The sequence below is a fragment of the Culex quinquefasciatus genome, chromosome 2, assembly GCF_015732765.1.
Source record: "Culex quinquefasciatus strain JHB chromosome 2, VPISU_Cqui_1.0_pri_paternal, whole genome shotgun sequence".
Lineage (NCBI taxonomy): Eukaryota > Metazoa > Arthropoda > Insecta > Diptera > Culicidae > Culex > Culex quinquefasciatus.
Window position 1 is genome coordinate 128,387,837 of NC_051862.1, and position 19,744 is coordinate 128,407,580.

The 19,744-nt window shown below is 41.0% G+C and overlaps 3 protein-coding genes across 3 annotated transcripts in view; 1 reads left to right on the plus strand and 2 right to left on the minus strand.

The window, feature by feature from the left end:
* Positions 1–5,961, minus strand: part of LOC6042242 (activating transcription factor of chaperone) — a 44,760-nt gene extending 38,799 nt beyond the window's left edge. The window contains exons 1-3 of the mRNA XM_038250090.1: positions 5,803–5,961; positions 1,647–1,928; positions 1,457–1,579 (exon numbers count right to left, since the gene is read on the minus strand). Of these exons, the coding sequence (XP_038106018.1) occupies positions 1,457–1,579; positions 1,647–1,767 (244 nt within the window). The 5' untranslated portion in view covers positions 1,768–1,928; positions 5,803–5,961. The remainder of the gene's footprint in view (positions 1–1,456; positions 1,580–1,646; positions 1,929–5,802) is intronic.
* Positions 5,962–11,841: 5,880 nt separating this feature from the next.
* Positions 11,842–17,403, plus strand: LOC6042241 (60S ribosomal protein L7). Its single transcript, XM_001851327.2, has 3 exons — positions 11,842–11,948; positions 12,018–12,358; positions 16,816–17,403. Exons 2-3 carry the CDS (start codon positions 12,018–12,020, stop codon positions 17,273–17,275), a joined length of 801 nt encoding a protein of 266 aa, XP_001851379.1. The 5' UTR covers positions 11,842–11,948; the 3' UTR covers positions 17,276–17,403.
* A 79-nt stretch (positions 17,404–17,482) lies between these two features.
* LOC6042240 (SET and MYND domain-containing protein 4) lies at positions 17,483–19,502 on the minus strand. The gene is made up of 2 exons (XM_001851326.2): positions 19,030–19,502; positions 17,483–18,968 (listed from the first exon to the last, which is right to left on the minus strand). Exons 1-2 carry the CDS (start codon positions 19,374–19,376, stop codon positions 17,591–17,593), a joined length of 1,725 nt encoding a protein of 574 aa, XP_001851378.2. The 5' UTR covers positions 19,377–19,502; the 3' UTR covers positions 17,483–17,590.
* Between the last annotated feature and the right edge of the window lie 242 nt (positions 19,503–19,744).

Sequence of the window (19,744 nt, forward strand, 5' to 3'; positions counted from 1 at the left end):
AATCGAATGACCGAAATCTCAGAGAATTGGTCACTTGTGACATGTGCTTTTAAGATTGTTGTACACATTATTTAATATAGGTATCTTTCAAATGGTGTAACCAAATTTATTGAAACTTTGAGCGTTTGTTTAGTGAGGTAGCTTTTAAATGTTTGACTCCATCATTTATATCTTTAAAAATATTTACGATCAAACTTAAAAAAAATGCCTTTCTAAGTATCTACGACATTGTCATTGTCACACACAAGCGACGATTTGTAGAATGCACCTTACCCTGGTTGACGCAATGTTTATAATAAATGTCGACTGTCAGTACCTGCTGATCGCATTGTCACTTTGGCAGTATCGAATTTCAAATCAGTTACCCGAAAGTAAAAATGTGCGTAAAATGTAGAGCGATTAAAGAAAAATGTTGATGACTGGTTTAATAAATTGGGTGAAAGGGAGTTTTTGATGCTCATGAAAGAACAGACACCAGAGTTGGCTAAGACGGAAACCAACAAGCTTCTCAAATTAGAACGGGTTGCTAGCACTAAATTGAAGATTGCTAACTTCACGGTGAGTCGAAACTCAGTGCGGAATAACTGCAAGTGACATTAGTTTTGCCCCAAAGGGAACCCGTGGACATGAGAAGGATTTTGATAAAAGTTGCCGAAAAACCAAGCTTAACCGTTTGCGTGAATTTCCCGAGGAATAATTGGCGGAACAACACGGTCTAGCGATCGCTGCAAAGGTTGTGATAATAAAAACGAAATTCCCTGATTACGCTGAGTACGCAAAAAGGGAACAAGATTAATGGACCAAAACACATCAAGCTCTCAGAATGTCTTCAAAACATACCTGGTTGCAGATGCAGTGGAATGTTGCATATAATCAAGATAACCCAAATGTCGAAACTTGTTTTAGGTACTTGACATTCTCGTCTGTGTTAGGGAAGCTTAGTTCAACAATGTTTGAAAGTCAATCTGTTTCAACTTAAGTAGTTCTGGAGAACCATCCGATTTAATACACTAAATAATAACTATGTAGGGAACAAGTAATGTTAATGTAACCGTGTTCAGCACGTGTCTTGTCTATGTTTTCGAGACGGATGGATGCGTGAACGTGACTCAACCACGAGCCTAACCATTTTACTTACAAAACAAACGGCAAAACAGACAATCTGCACTTTTTGATTGACTTGAAGCTAAATTTTCAACTGCACTCATCGCTGCCAAAAAAAATGATCGCGCTCACTTGAAGAAACTCACTAGTAAGACTGATGAGAGCACAGAAAGGGCGCGAATCGAGTGATCCTGCAAGTCATGCCCACTGTGCAGTTTCCAGATTTTAGTGCAAAGTGTTAATTTGATGGTTTCTGCTGATAGTAGGCAGAGGATCGCTTCATACGACCTTCGCTGAAGTTTACGACTTTGTTCGACGCGAATCTTTAATAAACGAGTCATTTTCGACTTACCTTTTGCTACTTTCTCCAGAGGTGGTAATTCGATGAGCATGGGAGAATCTTGCATAAGTTCCGACTTGATGATCGGTTTGTCCTCGATGATGACATCGAAGAGAGCGTTATTGAATAGGTCATCTAAAATTGGTCAAACAAGGAAAATTTTAGTTATAAGTTTAAAAGCTAGATCGAACTCTATAAGTACCATTGCAGAAAGTGTAATCAAGAATGATATCCTCAGCAGCGAATGCCGAGTCCTGGGAGGACGGAGACGAAGGCTCCTGCTTGCCCTCCCAGTCGAAGTCCAGAGAGTGAAATGACTCCATCGCAATTCTTGGTCAGTTCGTCGGACTCAAGGGATGATGGTTCAAATTGTTGGGATGTTGATGATAGTTCAAATGATGGTTGTGGTAGTTGTTGTTGTTTTTGGAAACTGCTTCCTGTCGCTTGGGACGCCATTTTGCTTGTGAAAGATGCCATGACGGCTCTGGAATGAGAACAATGAAAATTTACATGAATTTTATGTTGTTTTTTTAACCTTCCAAAAGAGCAGGGCAAATTTACTGGTTTTGCCAACATTTACAATTAAAAAGAAAATATCTTGCATGGAAAATAAGCATCTAATTTGAAAATTAAATTAAATTCCAATGAATCGAAACACGCGGCTAACCAAGCCTTGCTATTTACACTATTTACTCATGGTCTGTGATTGCTTATCAGTAAATCGAATACGTTTCATGCATTTTCTACTCACAATATCAAATTGACGATTTCTGTTTACAAAACGTTGCAAATCAGCGTAAATACTTAATACCTCAACGCAAACTTAGCCCCAAATCGATCGTGGAGACATTCCCCCCATCCCCTGCATTTGTCTATACACTAGACAAAACACATATTGCAAGGCACAGTATTTTAATTCGCTATTTACAGCGAAGCCATGAATATGTGTGTGAGTTGTACAGCGAACGACAGGTGCCGTATGGGGGATCGAATAGTTGTAGAGCAACTTTCGCTCTTGCTTGAGCTTTAAAACTAGCCGTTAGGAGTAAAGCGATAATGTAGGTCAAAAAGCGTGTATAAACATAATAAAAACTGCAGATTGACTAAGTAGAAACCAGTCGATAACCTTCTTAAAGTTAAAAAAAATCATATCAACAAACAAAATTTTCTCTATTAGGTTTTACGCCGACTCGATTTGGAGGTTAGAAAGGAGTGCACTGTTTACATGTACTTAGCACAGTTCGATGCGGTCGTCGATTTTGTTCGGGGAAATTCGTCGACAATCGACGAAGATCATGTTAACAGTGCACATGAGCTGTCAAATGACGTCACGGTGTAAAATATCCAATGGTACATTCGTTTGAGGGCTAGTTCCGCACTGAGTGCCGCACTCAGAGCTGTCAAAGTGTTTGTTTGGAGAAACTCGCGCTAGTTCCGCACGAGTTTCGCCGCCATCTTCGAACTGAAACTCTAGTGCCGCACTCGATATTTTTTCAGTTTCATGCGAGTTCCATGCACACTGAAAAAGAATGTTCGTTTGAACCAAAACTGGCACCGACGAGTGTGGCACTCAGTGCCGCACTGGCTGTTCAAACGAACGTACCACAAGATATCCAAGTGTGAGAGTGTGTTAGTTTTTAACAAAATTTACACGCAGACATAGGCAAATCGAGTAGAATAGAGCTTTCTAAGCCCAATCTCACACACACTAGCACACCATTTGTTTTGCTGGCTGGTACAAAATTTAACCTCACTTTTTTCGTGTACGTACACGCAATACATGCGCACGTAGATAACTCTATGATTCGTCTGTCAAAATCAGCTGTGTCTTTTGTTATAAGGCTTTCTAGTCAGAAATTTACCAACACATTCAAAGTATATTTACATGACAGCTGGACGTTTGTTTGCATCAGGTTTCCTATCTCTTTCTAGCAAAAGTTTTTTTGTCAGGCGACTTCTAGCTAGTTTTTTTGACTGACTGCCCGATATGTCAGCCAACATACTTCACAGGGCTGTGACAGCTACAGTTCGATCATTGTTTGCATCAGGACACTGTGACGAGGAGTTCGTCATTTTTGAGTTAAATTATATTTTTTTCACTGGGCCTAGAAAGACTCATACCACGAGCACGTGGTAAACAGCTGGTTTCTACAGGCGAATTTGTCTACTCGGTTTGCCTATGTCTGCGTAAAAATAGTGTAAACAAAATCAGCTGCTTGTAATTCAGCCAATCACAATCGTTCAAAACCAAAACAATATTTCAAATACAAATAATAACACAGAATTATGGAAAGAACCGTGGAAATCTCTACTCCCTTACCAAAAATCATGATTATTTGAGTTCCAAACCCCACTTTTCATACGATTTTTTGAGTTCAGGTACTACAACCATAAAAATATATAACCATTTTTGAACTGAAAAATTCGTATGAAAAGTGGGATTTGGAACTCAAAAAATCATGATTTTTGGTAAGGGTGTATAGCATTGCCTTGACGTTCTCGATTGCGAGAATTCTATTCCAAACTCTTTTTGCACCTAAAGGCCCATCCGCCTCGGGATTCGAACTGAAGATCTTTGGATTGTAGTCCAAGCGGGTTATTTTCCCAGGGACTCTTACCACTGGACTAAGCTAGCGACCCTCTATGTAAGACCGGGCCAAAATTTACAGCCCCATCCGACGGAAGGCGGGATCAGACAAATCTCGCCTGGAAAAAGCGCTGCCGGGGCCGACTGGGACCGAACTCTGGCCAACTAGGGTGAGAGGCAAACACGCTCAGGGACCATCCATAAACCACGTGGACAGCCATTGGTCGGAGTTATGAATTTCTGAATTGATTTTTTTGGCATTTTAAAATTTCAGACTTGTAGAAGTTTTGTTTTATTTTTTGCTAAAATATTTTCCTTGTGTTCGGTGATAAGAGACTGCCCATAAACCACGTGGACACTTTTTAGAAAATCTCAACCCCCTCCCCCCCAACCCCTCCTCCCATTAAGGAAAATTACCATACAAATAAAATCTTCCTGCGCCCCTAAGGTGTCCACGTGGTTTATGGGTAGTCCCTTACCACCGAACATAAGGAAAATATGTTAGCAAAAAATTAAACAAAACTTCTACAAGTCTGAAATTTTAAAATGCCATAAAAAATCAATTCAGAAATTCATAACTCCGACCAATGGCTGCGCAGAAGGGTGACAGTGAAAAAATCGACATTCGGGATACCCCCTGATTCGATTCCGTAGACAAAAATAAGTAATTTTTACTGCAATATCCATTAAAATTTGACTGAAATGGGGTCGCCAAATTCTAATGTTGTGATAAAATTAAGAAAAAAGAGACATACAAATCATCGGATAATAGAGGCTTCGGATAATCGAGTCTGGACAGTAATTATTTATGATTTTTGATGGTCTTATTTTATGTTAGTCCTTAAAGGCCTGAATTATCAAAAATATTTCTTGTCTAATGATGGGAAAATGATTTAAGGTCCATACGAAAATTATAGGCTAGTTTTCAAAATGTTGATGTTTGGGTCATATATAACCCATCAGGTTTGAAGGGAAAAATCTTATTTTAAGCAAGATTCTAAGTTTTTTATTCATATGATTTGAAAGTACACATCCAGTTTTTTTTTTTTTAAAGGTCCTATAAACCAAATTTTCAATTTTTGCTTTTTGGGTGTTTTTAGAACCTCCTTGAGTCAGGGGTATTGAAAAACACCCAAAAAATAAAAAACTGAAAATTTGGTTTATTGGACTTTTACCAAAAAAAAAACTCCAGATACCTTTAAAAAAAACTAGAAATTTCGTTGTAAATGCGGCCTAAAACAACAGTCAGTTTTGTTTACGTCGACAACTACGTCGCATCACGCTACGACCACCGCCCCCTTTCACCCACCGAACCCCCCACAAACAAACATTTTCAGCCCACAATACAACCACGTGCAACATTTACCCTCCTCCTCAAACCATGTTTTGCTGACGTGCAACACTTTTTTGCCTTTTGTTTGTCTCTTACAACGCGGCGCGAGACAAACCGCTTGGTGAAATTACGTCATTTTTTCGGGGAATTTTTACATTCCTTTCCGCCGACAGAACCGGTGCCATCCGGTTCGCCGTGCCCTTCCGGATTTCTCCAAACTAAATATAGCGCGATACAAAGCAGATTTCGGGATGAAAAAGCCTTTTTATACATGTTCCAATTGAGGGACAAGTGCGGTGAGGGGTGAGGTGCTACGCAATGATCAGCATAAAAATACACCACGCAACATGGCGACCAGGTAAGATTTTTTTATCCAGCATAATTTCGCAGTTTTGCGTAAAAGCCTGCTACGATTTGTTGACGAAAGTGAGTACTTACATCGTATCAATCCTAATATTTGTTTGGGTGTAACTTGGGGCACCGAGGTGCGCTGCTAGCTGCGGCAACTAGTAATCCATTTTCACCTTTTTATAAGCACAAGAAAAATTTTCGACACACTTCTTTGAGGCAACATTAGGAAATGAGAGAGGCCAGTGAATCATGCGAAAGCGAAACCCCCCTTTCGACTTCATTGATGTGGTGGTGGTAGAAGTACTCGTTTTGAATGTATATGTTTTACAATATAAAATTTAAAAAAGGAAAATAGCCTACAAAAAAAGCAGAGCAAAATAACAAAATAAAGAGAAACACATTCCTGGAAAAAATAAACAGCATCAGCCATTTCCAAACGTTTGACCAGATCTAAAATCATTCGCAAACAAAAAAAATATACGTCAAGCAACGTGCGCGTGGCGGTGGGTGAATGTTTTGGTATAGAGTTATCTACGTGCGCATGTATTGCGTGTACGTACACGAAAAAAAGTGAGGTTAAATTTTGTACCGACCAGCAAATCAAATGGTGTGCTAGTGTGCGTGAGAGCGGGCTTAGATAACTCTATAGAGTTATCTAAGCCCGATCTCACGCACACTAGCTTACCATTTGTTTTTGCTGGCCGGTACAAAATTTAACCTCAATCTTTTTCGTGTACTTACACGCAACACATGCGCACGTAGATAACTCTATTGCTTTGATGGTGTGGTGGTGCATGTTTGACGTTTCACCAACCTCCCACCAGCTGAAAACTCTACACAGATTTGACAGCTGGACTCTAGGTTGAGAACTGCAATTTTGTTGCCTCATCGACCAAACTCATGTAATCTGTAACTTCCGGTTTGAAGAATTCAAATTTAGTTTTAAACTTTCGTTAAATCAAAACTTTGAAACGAAAAAAAGAGATGACCTTTATAGTTGCATGAGGCGACTTCCCCGCCATAGTGGCTCCAAACTGTTTAGGTCGGCACGGGGCACTGGATACCCATTTTTACACTTAGAATTTCGACCATCGGCCGCGGGAGAAAAACCGGCGACCTCTGGATTGTGAGTCCAGTGCATGGTCCGATTGATTCACACAGGCGGGACAAAAACATTGTAACTTATTCGTATAAAAAATAGAAAGATTCGCAAATAGAGATATCCACGCGCGAGAGTGTGTTAGTTTACACACAGACATAGGCAAATCGAGTAGATTAATTCGTCTGTCAAAATCAGCTGTGTCCTTTGTTATACCACGAGCACGTGGTAAACAGCTGGTTTTTACAGACGATTGGTCTACTCGATTTGCCTATGTCTGCGTAAAAATAGTGTAAACAAAATCAGCTGCTTGACATTCAGCCAATCACAATCGATCAAAACCAAAACAAAACTTTAAATACAAATACTAACACAGAATCGTGGTGTGCGTGAGAGAAACCGTGGAGATCTCTATTGAATCCTCGCCAATTGCTTCTTACTTACTTACTTACTTTTACTTTTATTGGCGCTACACCATTAGCTTGGCCTGCTGCACGATTCTCCGCCAACAAGCTCGGTCCATGGCTGCATTTCTCCAATTTCGCGGCGCACCCACACTTTCTAAATCGCTCTCTACTTGGTCCACCCACCTCGCACGTTGCACCCCCCTACGTCTTGTTCCTACCGGCTCCGACACAAACACCAACTTCGCAGGATTGATCTTCTGGTTCCGTTGGCTCAAGTGGTCGGCTCGTTCCGGCATCCTTGCAACATGACCCGCCCACTGCAACCGTCCAGCCTTCGCGACTTTCCGGATGCTTGGTTCGTTGTGCGTTATGCGGGGCACGATCTTCAGCAAGTCGCCAATTGCTTCAAGAATCAGAATTACAGAGAGTAGTCTGAGGTCCATATTTCGCCCTTGCAGGAGCATTCTGGCCCGAAATCATGAAATAAACTCAAGAATAAACAAACTGCATAACGGGATGTAAGCAAACAGCTTTCTCTGAGAACTTTTATACGAAAATTTGGCGTAAAATATCAAAACCTGCGCTTGACGTTTCATTATCAAAAGTTACGTAAAATGCGAACTTGGTAAGGAACTGATCAAAGAAAAATTAAACAATTACATAGCGATCAAACGTCAAAATTACACCCCACCAGGGAGCGCTAAAACTCGGGGTGATGTTTGCATTATATCCTTCAGAGAGCAATTGGGTACTAAAGCCCTATGTCAATTTTTATGTACAACGGTAAAAAACACGATTAAAAACCATTTCTGATCACTTTTTTTCATTTTAATGCAAAAAAAAAAATTGACAAGACAACATTTTTTCGATGGATCAACTATGTTCCCCTTGGAACGAGCTGTCAAGTAGGAGCTTTTCTGTCAAGAAGGACCGCGAGGTTAATTTTTCTAAATTGATTTAAAAATTCATTTAAAACTCTTTGTGGTCGTACAAAGGGTCATTGTACTCAGAAAAATAAGCTTTATCGCTGTAAACAATAATATCAGCAATCTAAGCTTCATTTTAGGACCCAATTTGGTTTGAAATTTGAAATTGGTTTATTTTATCGCATAATCCACATTTATAATAAATTTATCCATTTTCAGGTAAGAAATGAAGAGCTTAAATCAAGGGTGCCAAATTTTTCTAAAGCATTGGCGGGCCGGAACTAATATTTGATAAATGTTAAAAAAGTAAACAGATTTATTCCAATTGTATTTATGATTGATTCTTTTAAAGTAAATAAATAAAAAAAACTTGTGTTGCAAAAAAGATTCATATATCTTGATTTTAAGAATGGAAAACAAAGATAACTTTAAAAAATGTGTTTATTTGACTTATTTAACATTTTGTTTGTTTAAAATTGCATAGTTATTGTTTTTGACGATTGCAATTAAATACCTTGATATACTTTTTAACAAAAAACATTCCAATTTCAATGGTCGTTGCAATTTTTTTAACTTCAATTTTCTCAACACTACAATATAAAGAATCAATGAGACATGATAAAATTTATTCAAACGAAATTTGCATTCGAATATCCTTTACAAAAAAACTTTTTGGGTTGTTTATTGCACACTTTGCACCAAATTCTCCACCCTTGCAAATCATAACTGCACACCAAATATTTGCACACTTGAAATCCTACCCCTTCTCCCCCCCGCTCGCCTAGAGTGGTACGTGTCTCGACTGAGCTTTGTTGCTTTCGACACACTTTAGATCAGTTTCAAACTAGGGTGTGTGTCTTAGATAGTTTTTTTCTGCTGTAGTTTGAGGTGTGCACTTTGTTGCAGAGCTTTTCACAACATGCACGATAGTCTAAAAATCTCTGAAATCCGCCATACACTCAAACCCCGATGGTTTGACACCAACTGTTGTCAAACGAACGGGGTCACTTTTTAATTTGACACCCCTTTTACACGGAGTTCACAAACACTACCAAACGATTGTTTTGATAGTGTGCGTGAGCGCCGTGTAAAAAGTGACAGTTCGTCACTTTTTAGTTTGACTTTGACCAACCAACGGGGTACAAACTAAAAAAGTGTCAAACGAAAAAGTGACCAACCACCGGGGGTTGAGTGTATTTCAAAACGATTTTAAACACACACAAAATTTGAAAAGTGTAAAAAGTTTTCTAAATATTTGCAACGATCTTTTTTCAGTATGAATAATTTGCTTTTTAAAGCTTTTTATCAAAAAAAACTTTTTCACTGAAAAGTTGTTGTGGAAAAACACATAAATTTTTGCTTACTTGGAGCCTAACATTTCAAAAGGGCACATAACTTTTGTAAACAATAGTGTATCCCTTTTACTCAAATAACAGTTTACATAAGGTGTGAAGGGACACACTCTTGGTTAAAAAAGTTATGTGCCCTATTGAAATGGCAAGGACGACTTATTTATTTAAAAACAACTTCATTTTGAAGTAAATACAGTTAAAACTGAAAGAAATTTAAATTTAGTGTCTTTTTGTACATTTTAAGACAACAATCTAAGTTTTTCATAGATTTTTAAATTTTACGAAATGGAAAATTTTGTTTTCTGGCACCATTTTCATTTAGAAAATATAAGAATTAAATTCAAACATGAAGAATATTGTCATGATGTGTTAAAAATTGATCTGAAGCTAATTTTTTAATTCAGGCAATCAATTTATTTATTTAATATTTCATGAACAGCCTTACGGGCCGGTCATAGAACTATTTTGAAAAGCCGTCGCGGGCCGGATCCGGCCCGCAGGCCGGACGTTGGGCAGGCCTGGCTTAAATTATATGAACGAGCAATTTTTTTTCAATGGCCGAGTTAACTCGTTTTTTATCTCATTCAAAATTTCGTTATACCTTTCGATCAACCAAAACCTTATGAATTAAGTAAAAAGTAGATTTTTCAAGTGGACTAATGTATTTTAAACTCGCTTTGAACATTAAAGCAAAATTTGACTCGAAAATTTTAAATTGCAATAATTTTCAAAAATAGAAATCTAACCCCACTCTCGCGTTTTCAATCCGGTTCATATGAAAACTCATGAAGTGGCATACCAATCGATAAAACTTTTGATTCTTTACCTCTTAGTGACTTTCCTTTTACCGAAATTGATAAATAATCATTTTAAAATTCTAAAAATGTTTTCGCTTTCCATAGCAATCATTGTGCAAAAACGTTAACGTAACCTTCAGCCATTGTTGAATTGTTGAATTTGAATTTTGAATTTATTTACTTTTTTTAAGGCAGGAAAAACCACCAAAGTAGTGGAGCCTAAAGCAATGTAAAAACAACTAATGGTATGTTCAATTTAGAGCTAGATTTGCACTGAGCGCCACACTCAGAGCTGTCAAAGTGATTTTTTAAAATAAAGTCGTGGTACGCGACTATAGTTCCGCGGTGGACCAGCCAGAACTACATTTAAATTGAAATCAGCCGTTATATTGCTGATTGATGGAATTAAAAAGAGATTGACGTCTGTGGATAAGGTATGTGAAACCTAAAAATTCTTCAAGAATATACTGAACAGCAGCTGCGGGAGTGAATAAAAAAATTGCAATTTTGCAACAAAAATATATCAAAATATGCAAAAAGTCATTCTCAAATAAAATTTTGTGATCTTTCCGATACAAATATTTTCAGATTTTTAAAATCTGACCTTACTCAAATGTCCAAAAGTGCTTTTATAGCAGAGTGGGAGTTCAATGGGCTCTAGATGATTTTTGCGGTGCAATTAGTTATTTATACTGGAATCCTTGGAATTTTTCACATAACACGCAGAAAAATAAGGCATATTTGAATCAACAAAACGTTTTGTTGATTTGAAAATCATTATTTTTGTTGAATCAACGCTAAACGTCAAAGCAGCTTTTTCGTAACAACAAAAGATTTTTGTGGAATTGAGAAAATCGAGGTTTGTTTCAACGCAAAATCGGCGTTGATTATATTCAACAAAACTTTTGTTGATTCAAACCTCATACAGGCTGATTCTACAAAACATTTTTCTGTGTGAAGTTATGTGCATTTTGGATGACTGCATAAAGTCTCATTTCTAAATACAGGGCGATTGTCAAGAAAAATGGTTTAAAAATGGCTTATTGAGGCAAAATGGACCCTTTGCCTTTTCGTGCGGTGGATGAAACCATCACCAATCGATTCCCCAGATTATTTTACATGAGAGATACTAGTTTTCAAACTTGGGAACAAGCCGCGTTTAATTAAGTTGGATTTTCGGCGATTTTCGGTATAATTTCGCCCACTGTGGAGCGTAGTATTGAATGGAATAGTGGAATAAATCCGAATGTTGACGTTTTGATGCGGTAGCCCCTCAGAACCAGCCGCGCAAAAATGTTCATTTTCGAAAACTAATAAGGGGAATTAGAGGGAGGGGTTCCCGTGGTCAGAATGAGCTCAAATTTTAAATTTAGCCTGTTGATTGGCCAATCCTTGATTTTAGGAGGTAGCCTTGAGGAAGCCCGGATTTGGACTCTACTCGATATGTTAAACTTTAAAACATTTCTGTCCAACGGCTATTTCAAAATCCCACTGTTTTGAAATGTCTCCGCTGTGGAGACTTTCTACCGCGGTGAATGAGTTCTCAACGAGTTCCCACCGAGGGCGCGCTGTCAAAACGCATTGCTGCCAACTCATGACAACTTCCTTCTTTTTCGGTCTTTTCGACGTGAAACGTGCAGAACACCAGAGAGGTGCTTTGTTTTTCTCGACCAAAATCGCTGAATTTTGTGGCTAATTGTGTCTTAATTCCCCGCTTCCAGATGCCTGCTGCAGCAAAGACTGCTCCGGCCGCCAAGGCGCCGGCTGACAAGAAGGCCAAGGTGGCCAAAAAGGAGAAAAAACTGCCGGCGGTGCCGGAATCCAAGCTGAAGGCGACCAAGGCTAAGGTGATCGCCCGCCCGGGAAGTCTGCGAAGGCGCCGCCAGCTGCAGGCCGTCAAGCTGCTCCGCCGCAGACAGAACCTGCTGCGCGCGGCCAAGTACACCAAGAAGTACGCCCGCATGGAGCGTGAGGTGGTGGAGAAGGCGCGCGAGGCCAAGAAGGCCGGAAACATCTACATTCCGGCCGAGCCGAAGGTTGCCTTCGTCATGCGTATCCGTGGGTGAGTGTGTCCGTTCTTTGACGCTGCTTGAGCATTGGGGAAGTGAACTATGGTTTGTGGTGTGGTGAAAATGTGCCTGGAAAGTGTGCCGAAAAACAGGTTGTTTTCATGCCGGGATTTGTGGCTTGGTTAGGCGAAAACGATGTCAACAACACTGCTGCTTCGAGTACCGTTGCATGGCGGTAGAGTGGATTGTAAACTTTTTGGAGACATTTGTTTTGTGAAGAAATATTCAAGTCCTTAAGAAGTTTTCCGTTTTGAACCAACTGCTGTTTCAGTCAGTAAAAAAATGTTATTGCCTCCAGAACGTTGTGATTAATTGTTGATGTTGATATACCACCACGTTCGCGGTTTCGAATGTACCTAATGAAAAATTATTGCGTATTAATGAAGTTTATATTTCATATGATTTCATTACCTTCGCTCAGTGAGGAATGCTTATTTTACTCACTGACGTCTTTCTTTTCGCCGCCTGTTGCCTCAAACGGATGAACTGGGTGCGTTTCGGGCAGCTTCTTAGGCTTTAGAGCACCGCTTCAGAAGCTTCCTGGACTCGGGCTTGGTTGGACAATTCCTGGCTACATATCCCAGATGCAAGCAGCTCCTGAACTACTGAGTCACGGTGGATCTAAATTCCAAACGAAGTCAGCTTGTAACGTGGCGTGAACCTTAACGTTTTCTGGCATTAATTTTATAGAATAAATAATAGGATGTAACAAAATATAAGGGCATATTCCCCTCCCCTGCCCTGAGCCCGAATCCCAAATATGAGCTTGATTGATTGCGACAGGACCTGGCGCTTTGACTTTAATGTAAGGTATGCACTTCGAAGAGAGGGTGAAGAAAAGCCCCAAGAAAACGTTCCCTCTCTTTTGTTCTGCCGTTCGTAAAGCTGTTTCTTGATCCCCTTTATTTTGATTAGCATACCAGGATACCAGCCATAAAGTTTAAATGGGATTTTAACTCGTAAAATCGGTGGGTTTCCAGTTTTGAGCCAATTAATTTTTTAACACCTCACGATCTTACAGTTCATGTTCCAGGGAACAACTTTGCCGAAGAGTGCGAAAAAAATCGTCAAACATAAGAATGTTACAGAATTCATAACACCGTCGCTGAAAACTTTTTCTTCAAGCTCTTCTGGCAACCATCAGTTTGCTTGGTTGCATGAGCGTCGCGACGCCTACCCTGAATCTTTTCTGCCATAGCAGCAAGTGCTGCCAGAAGAGAGTGAAGAAAAAGTTGAAGCTTTCAGCTCGCAATATGGAATAACCCTCTAACGTGTAGCAATGTAGCAGGCCAAGGATTGATACCTAAGAGCATGCAATTGCACTGACCTTGTTGCGTGCTCTTCGGTTGACGTCCACGTAAGGAACATCCTGGAAGGAGCGTAACTAACTACATCCGTAGTTCTGTTAGATCATCCGAATTATCTTGATCAGAACAGTATAGCTCTGGTTCCTTGCGAGTGTCCTATTTTCTTACCTCCACGTTGGCTTGGTTTTCATGATGACCTTGCTGGTGGCCTGTGGAAACGGATCGTAAACCTTTGACCACCGCGGGTCAGAGTCGAGACGGCTAAAAGAAAGGGGCGCGACAATGTGGGAAAGGGAAGTAATTTGTGATTGTAGACGGTATTGTTTTGATTCGCAGTATGTTGAGTCAACTGCTGTGGATGTACCTGAAACATCGCACAACGGGGTTTCTCTTCTCTTCATTCTCAGCTACCACCTATCTCCTATTTTTATTTTGCTCTTCTGATTCCCAATTCTTCACTGATTCTTCTATTTAATATCCAACATTTGATTTTAATTTTACTAACTTTTGATTCTCTTATCTCTCAAAGCTTTTCCACTCTTTTCTATCAATTGATACTGCTGTAACAAACTTTGTTTTATTTTTTGTTTCCTTGAAAATATACTTTTCCTTAATGTACTAGTAATATCAAGTCTGTTTATCATTCGCCTAATCTTTTTTGATTTTGTTGCGAATTTATTTATTTGAAAATTTTTTTATCTGTCCTATAAATTATGATTACTATAATCTAAGCTTGTTTTGTATCTCTATTTATTAACTATTGTCTAATTTTACATCTAATACATCTAGCTTCTCATTTTTATTCTTCAAAATACGCTCATCATTCTCTTACTATTGATACTTGATTTTTATAAAACAAATTCTCTTTTACTGTCAATTGTTTTCAATCTTCACCCTTTTTCAAACAAGTGAGGTTTGAGCCCTTACTCAATTTATGGAATGGTTAAAGGATTAACACAAATAATACTATTGTATTTTGGTAAACTTTTAAAACATGCTTAGGACCAAAAATTGTAACAAAACACCGCGACAAAAGAAATAGCAACAGATAAACACGACTCAACAATAGGGAAGATTTCAGGAGAAAACAATATACAGTAAAATAACAACTAGTTTTTAAATTCAAACTAAAAATAAAACAGTTTTTGCTTTAATGAAAGTTGATAGGCCCACTATAAATGGTTAGGCGCTTATCTTTACATCAAACCCTACGTAATGTACCACCCCCGGCCGAGTTAAAATGCGTAACCGGAAAAGAAGGTGTGCATGCCTGGCACGAACACTCAAAGCGTGTTCTAGCGTGCTGCTCCTACTGACTCAGAGCAAGGGTGAGATGTAGGTGTAAGGGCAGTGCGTGTTCGTTGGGAACCTGGTGCATAAGATCGGTCAAGGCCCGTTCTAACACTGAAAATTACGAATTGTGATTGTCAGCAGGAGCATTCTCTTTCTATCACTCTTTCTTTTGCCTTCGTTTATGCACACTCGCCGAAGATTCTTTTGTTTTCTCAGATAACATGGGGAATGATCATAAAAGTGAGGATGAAAGAGTAAGAACAGGGAATGTCACACAGGATTGTGAAAGAGACCGTCAACTTTTGGAGCTGAGAATCTCGCGACGGAAAGAAGGGCAGTGAATGTTGAGAGATGGAATTTAGGGCATGATAATTGAAGTCGCTAAGAACTGAAAGTTTGATATTTTTTTAAAACCCTGCTCTAGACTGGGTTTGGCAACCGTGTGTTGTATGGTTGAAGCAAGTTTCATGAATCGATTTCAGATAATTTTTGTTCACAAACACAGGTGGCGCCACAATCCTTATGAATCTTTTTGTTAAAACCTGTATTAGAAACTCACACCGGCTACAATATTCTAACAGGATGCCATATCTCCATCTTTGGATCAGTGTGTAGGTGAAATATACCATTTCCAATCAAACACCTATCTTCGTCATATGGAGAGTTTGATGCTCGATTAAAGCTCCAAAAATACTTTTCAGGCTATAAACTTACCAGCAACAGAACCGCCTCGAGGAGAACGCAAATTTATGCCACTTACTGGCCAAAAAGATCAAATTTAATGCACTTTTGATCATAATTTCTATTTTGCGAGACCATTTTTCATCGTTTTGGTGGCACACACATCCACACGCAAGATCAGAGGTTAACTGCTTAACGAAAGTTGCCATCAATATCTTTTCACTTACGCTAACGATTTCAAAGCGCTTAAGATATAAAATTGCTTTCAACTACCTGCAACATGTTCTTTTGACTATTACTTAGTCACTCACTTGAAAAATAATCCCGAAAAATGTAAATAATTAGCAAGCACAAACAAAAAAACAAACGCGCTAAGTCTTTTGACGTTTCAATTTTGACTACCCATTCCAATCGAAGGCTGAAGAAAACCGAGCGAGGAGCAAAGGCAAATAAAGAACAAAGGGTGGCCACCAACATGCTGGAGCTAGTGCTGCCAGAAAACTTTCGCTTTAAATGCTACTTTTCGTGAGTGTTCGCTTAAAATTTCATCAAATTTGGCAGCACTAAGCAGGCCCAAAAGAGCGCTGGAAGAAAAAAAAAAGAACTAAGCTGAAAATAGGAAAATGGGCGTGGAACAATGCACTCGACTGATTAGAATGCATTTTGGAAATATTTTTTTTCAAATGCTTGCAAAAGGAATAGAACAACTTTTAGTAAAAGTGAAAATAAACAGAAATGTCCCCTAATAGTACCCTGGGCATGAGGGGGTCCTTAGGAGTAGTCGGGTCCAAGCTGAGGAGAGGAAGGATCGTTAGTAAATACCTAGCTCAAATGTGCAAATATCCATAAGACACCTTTTTAATAAAATTGTTTTAATAAGGTCCTTTTCGGTACTGGGACCTGGTTAGGACCAAGTTAGCTTTTGGGCTTTTGTAATTACAGTTTTATTAAAGCTAAGAGTACTTACAGAGAATCTTTAGTGTAAAATGTTGGTGGGAGGGGAGCCGGTTAACCACGGCTTACTCGGGGTTAGTAGGGGAAAAGAAATAATTTTAAAAGAAAAGACGTGGGTAAGAGGGGGAAATTGCGTTTGGGTTTTGGTTGACTTTGCAAAACTGCATGCAGCACTCTGACTAATTTCCCATTTTCCCCCCCTTCCTCCTTTTCAGTATCAACAAGGTCGCCCCGAAGGTCCGCAAGGTGCTGCAGCTGTTCCGTCTGCGCCAGATCAACAACGCCACCTTCGTCAAGCTGAACAAGGCCACCAAGAACATGCTGCGCATCGCCGACCCGTACATCACCTACGGCTACCCCTCGCTCAAGTCGATCCGCAGCCTGGTCTACAAGCGTGGCTTCGTCAAGCACCGACACAGCCGCATCCCGATCACCGACAACTTTGTGATCGAGCGCAAGCTGCGTGCCGCGTACAAGCTGCAGTGCGTCGAGGACCTGGTGTACCAGATCTACACGGCCGGTCCGCTGTTCCGCAAGGTCAACAACTTCCTGTGGCCGTTCAAGCTCAACACCCCGACCGGTGGCTGGCGCAAGAAGAACAACCACTACGTCGAGGGCGGAGACTTTGGTAACCGCGAGGAGAAGATCAACGAGCTGATCAAGCGTATGGTTTAAGATGTGCGATGCGATGAGAGTGTTGAATAAAACAAAACCATGAAAAAAAAACTGAATTAAGTGTAAGAAAATCCTGTATGTTTAGTACTTCACTTATGCAGCAATCGCGTGTAAGTTGAACACACACACATGACTTGTTGTTACCTTTCAAGCGTCCGAAGGTCCTTATTTGGTGGGAGAGGGAGGTTGCAAAAGTAACTTTTGAGAAGATTAAGTAACGTTTTATTCGATCAAACATTTAAATGAGAGGAATTCAATTCATGTGATCATAGGATCCAATCATAGTCAAAACTGTAAGAAAACAAACTTAAATAGTCAATCCACAACGTCGATCGCTGCACCGGCCAGACGCGCCGCAATCTTTGCTCGTCGCTGAGCCTCGTCCTCCTGTCTCAGCAACCGGAACAGCAACGTCCAGTGCAGCGACAACAGTTTCATAAACTCCTCCATTGCTTGGACAAAGCGGCCATTCCGTTCGATGTAGGTCTGAATCAAGGCCAGGTCGGCCACATCGTCCGAATCGGAACCGCACACTTGCAGACCCACAACCACGAGGTCCGCCTTGGCCGCCAGAGTCAGTTCGCGCTTGCTGGCCAGCCAGGCGATCTTTTTGCTCGGATCGCAGACGACACACTTGCACACAAACACCATCGGAAACGGTTCCTGGCACATCGGAGTGTCCCACCAGCGATGGCCGTAGGAGAAGCAGATTTGCTCGTTGGGGCGAATCGGTCGGAAAACGACCAGCTTGACATGGCCGGAGAGGATCACAATCAGCACGTTGGGATCGCAGGAATGGTTGAACAGCGACTGGATCGGGAAAAGTGGCGAGGTCAGATGCCAACGGTAGTAGCTGGCCGCCCGGGTAAAGTCCAGCACGCACTGCCGCATGAAAGCTTTCTGCTCGTCGCTGATCACGATGGTCTTGAGCAGAGGACTTTCCAGGTACATCAGGCAGCGAATCGTGGCGAAGAACCGGTAACTGGATTCGTTCGTCGGAGTCGTGGTGGCACTCAGGTTGTACAGCTCTTTAAACTCCTCCAACGGATCGTACCGCGTGTAGTCCAGGTTGAGCGGATTTCCACCGGTTTTGGTACGATTGCAGTAGCGCATCATTTCATCGAGGTCGTCATCGAACAAACTTAGGCCGTAGAGAAACAGCCTCGATCCCAGGTTGACGAACCCGTACGACAGGTGCTGAACCTTCTCAGCGATGGGGCACTCAAAGCGATGCACCAAACGAAAGTCCCGCTCCAAGCACTCCTGGCTGCAGTACATGACCGTGGCACAATTCGGACACGGAATCAAGCTGAGCCCTTCTTCGGCCGAACACAGGTTGCAGTTCTGAAATTGCAACTTCAGATCGATGCTGGCCAGAATGCTCTTCTCGTGCAGAATAACGTCTCCCGTTTTGAACCGCTTAGTCGCGATCATGCTTCGGCCAAAATCCTCCAACCTGGCCATCTTTATTCCACTTGCCAAAAATGGAATCTTCGAGTTGACCGGTACATTCAAATCGAACCGTCGCAGCGGAACCGTACCCTTAGACTTTCCTTCAGCCAGCTTCACCCGACACTGTTGTTCCCGCTCGAGAAGCTTCGGCATCAACCGTTCCGGATAGTTGTGCTCCTTGGCCAGCGCAATATTCGCCAGTGCATATTCGAACTCGTCCTGCTCGAAATAGATCGCCGACCTAAAACAAAAAAAAAACCCAATAAATCCTCGAATCTCAAACATCCCACCAAACCACTCACCTGTTAGCATACCCCATCCCCAAATGTTCCGAGCCCGTTTCCGCCAGGCAAATACTCTCGTTGTACTTCCCCAACGCCTTCTCGTACTCCTTGGCCAGGTACAGCCGGTTTGCCTCAGCGCGTACCTTGACCGCCTTCCGCGAGCACTTTCCGCCCGTTCCGGACGTCGTCGCCGGAAGTTGCTCCATCAGTCGGCACTGCTCGATGGCGCGCGTATAATTGGCCAAGCTGGCGTCCGGCGCCAGATTTGGGCACAGCCGCTGCAGCTGGCCCTTCAGCTTCATCATTGGCCGCTCGTGCATCAACTCCTGGGAGGCGGCCGTCATCGATTCCGGAGCGTTGATCATCGCGAGACCGTGGGGTTGAGCGGGTTTACGGAACGGAACACAAGAATCAAATGGCGCTAGCGAGAAAACGAATTTGAAAAAGAAAAACTTCCGCTAGATGGCGGCTTGCATCTCTGCCGTTAAATGTGGCTGTCAAACTGATCGACATTGCCACACGCTCAACTGATTTTACTCATTTTGCCTTCCTCACTCACGCAGAAAAATATTTTGTAGAATCAGCCTGTACGAGGGTTGATTCAACAAAATATTTTGTTGAATATAATCAACAAAATGTTTGCATTGAATCAACCCCCGAATTTTGTTGCTTCAAATCGGGAAAATTTGTTGTTTCAAACCGGATTTTTCGTTAAATGTACTCTCATTTTAGT

Coding starts and splice junctions, on each gene's coding strand:
- LOC6042241 (XM_001851327.2), top strand. CDS start 12,018: ATGCCTGCTGCAGCAAAGACTGCTCCGGCCGCCAAGGCGCCGGCTGAC. Junction 12,359..16,815: donor TTCGTCATGCGTATCCGTGG/GTGAGTGTGTCC, acceptor CCTCCTTTTCAG/TATCAACAAGGTCGCCCCGA.
- LOC6042240 (XM_001851326.2), bottom strand. CDS start 19,376: ATGATCAACGCTCCGGAATCGATGACGGCCGCCTCCCAGGAGTTGATG. Junction 18,969..19,029: donor GGGATGGGGTATGCTAACAG/GTGAGTGGTTTG, acceptor TTTTTGTTTTAG/GTCGGCGATCTATTTCGAGC.